Source organism: Trichinella spiralis, assembly GCF_000181795.1.
Source record: "Trichinella spiralis strain ISS 195 chromosome Unknown Scfld5187, whole genome shotgun sequence".
NCBI classification, from domain to species: domain Eukaryota; kingdom Metazoa; phylum Nematoda; class Enoplea; order Trichinellida; family Trichinellidae; genus Trichinella; species Trichinella spiralis.
In genome coordinates, this window is record NW_003532126.1 from 1 (window position 1) to 804 (window position 804).

General features: G+C 55.7%; 1 protein-coding gene across 1 annotated transcript; it reads left to right on the forward strand.

Moving 5' to 3' along the window:
- Positions 1–250: 250 nt before the first annotated feature.
- Positions 251–715, forward strand: Tsp_16066 (hypothetical protein). Its single transcript, XM_003366920.1, has one exon. The coding sequence runs from the start codon at positions 251–253 to the stop codon at positions 713–715; it is 465 nt and encodes a 154-aa protein (XP_003366968.1).
- Positions 716–804: the final 89 nt, after the last annotated feature.

Here is an 804-nt window from a genome sequence, read left to right on the forward strand (position 1 = left end):
TGCTGAGCAGCTCATCACGCTCACACCCGCACCATCGGGATAGCGCTGCAGAACGATTTGTTCAATCATGAGATCCATCAACGTGTCCGTCCAGCACTGAGGTGCCGGGATCGAATGGTAGTCCTGCGGCCAGACACACCATTGCCCGATCCGGCAGATCATCTGCTGAGCAGCTGTGTCTGCTCGAACTGGACCCGTTGCAGAGATCTCCTCAGCTCCTATAGCAGTTGCGGTGCTGGGTTCACCTAGGATGGTACGTGGTTCGGCTGGCACCTCCTCTTCTTCGCTTCACATCTTCGCTGTCCAACCCGTCTCGCCTCTGCGTTGGTGCCACGTATTGCCGAACCCGTTTACCAAACTTAAACTGACTATAGTCGCCTGCTACACGTATTTCGCCGACTTGTTTGCTCAAGGCCTCGATTTGAGCGGCCGTACCCGTATTTTGCATAACGTTCTCGTTGGCGTGCCGGCGGCGATGCAATCCGACGGCTCTTTTCGACACGCCTACGTAATCGCAAAGATCGCAACGAACTCCATGCAAATCTTCGCTCTCTCCCAACTTCCGGGTTATCTCCCACCGGCTAACACAGCTGCGAACGTGGGTGTTCACAACTCGGAGGGGATACCGGTGATCTGCCGGCAAGAAATCCGTATTACAGTTGCGACACCGATAATGCCACTGGACGCTGTGGCATTTGTGAACTCGCAGAAATGACGAGTCAGTGTTTGGTGCGCAAATTGACGTCTGGTCTCACGGCCGTGCTACGGTTTCTCGCATCCCAGTGGGCAGACCACCGGCCTGGG

Excerpts from the sequence above, each read along its gene's own strand:
- Tsp_16066 (XM_003366920.1), top strand. The coding sequence starts at position 251 with ATGGTACGTGGTTCGGCTGGCACCTCCTCTTCTTCGCTTCACATCTTC.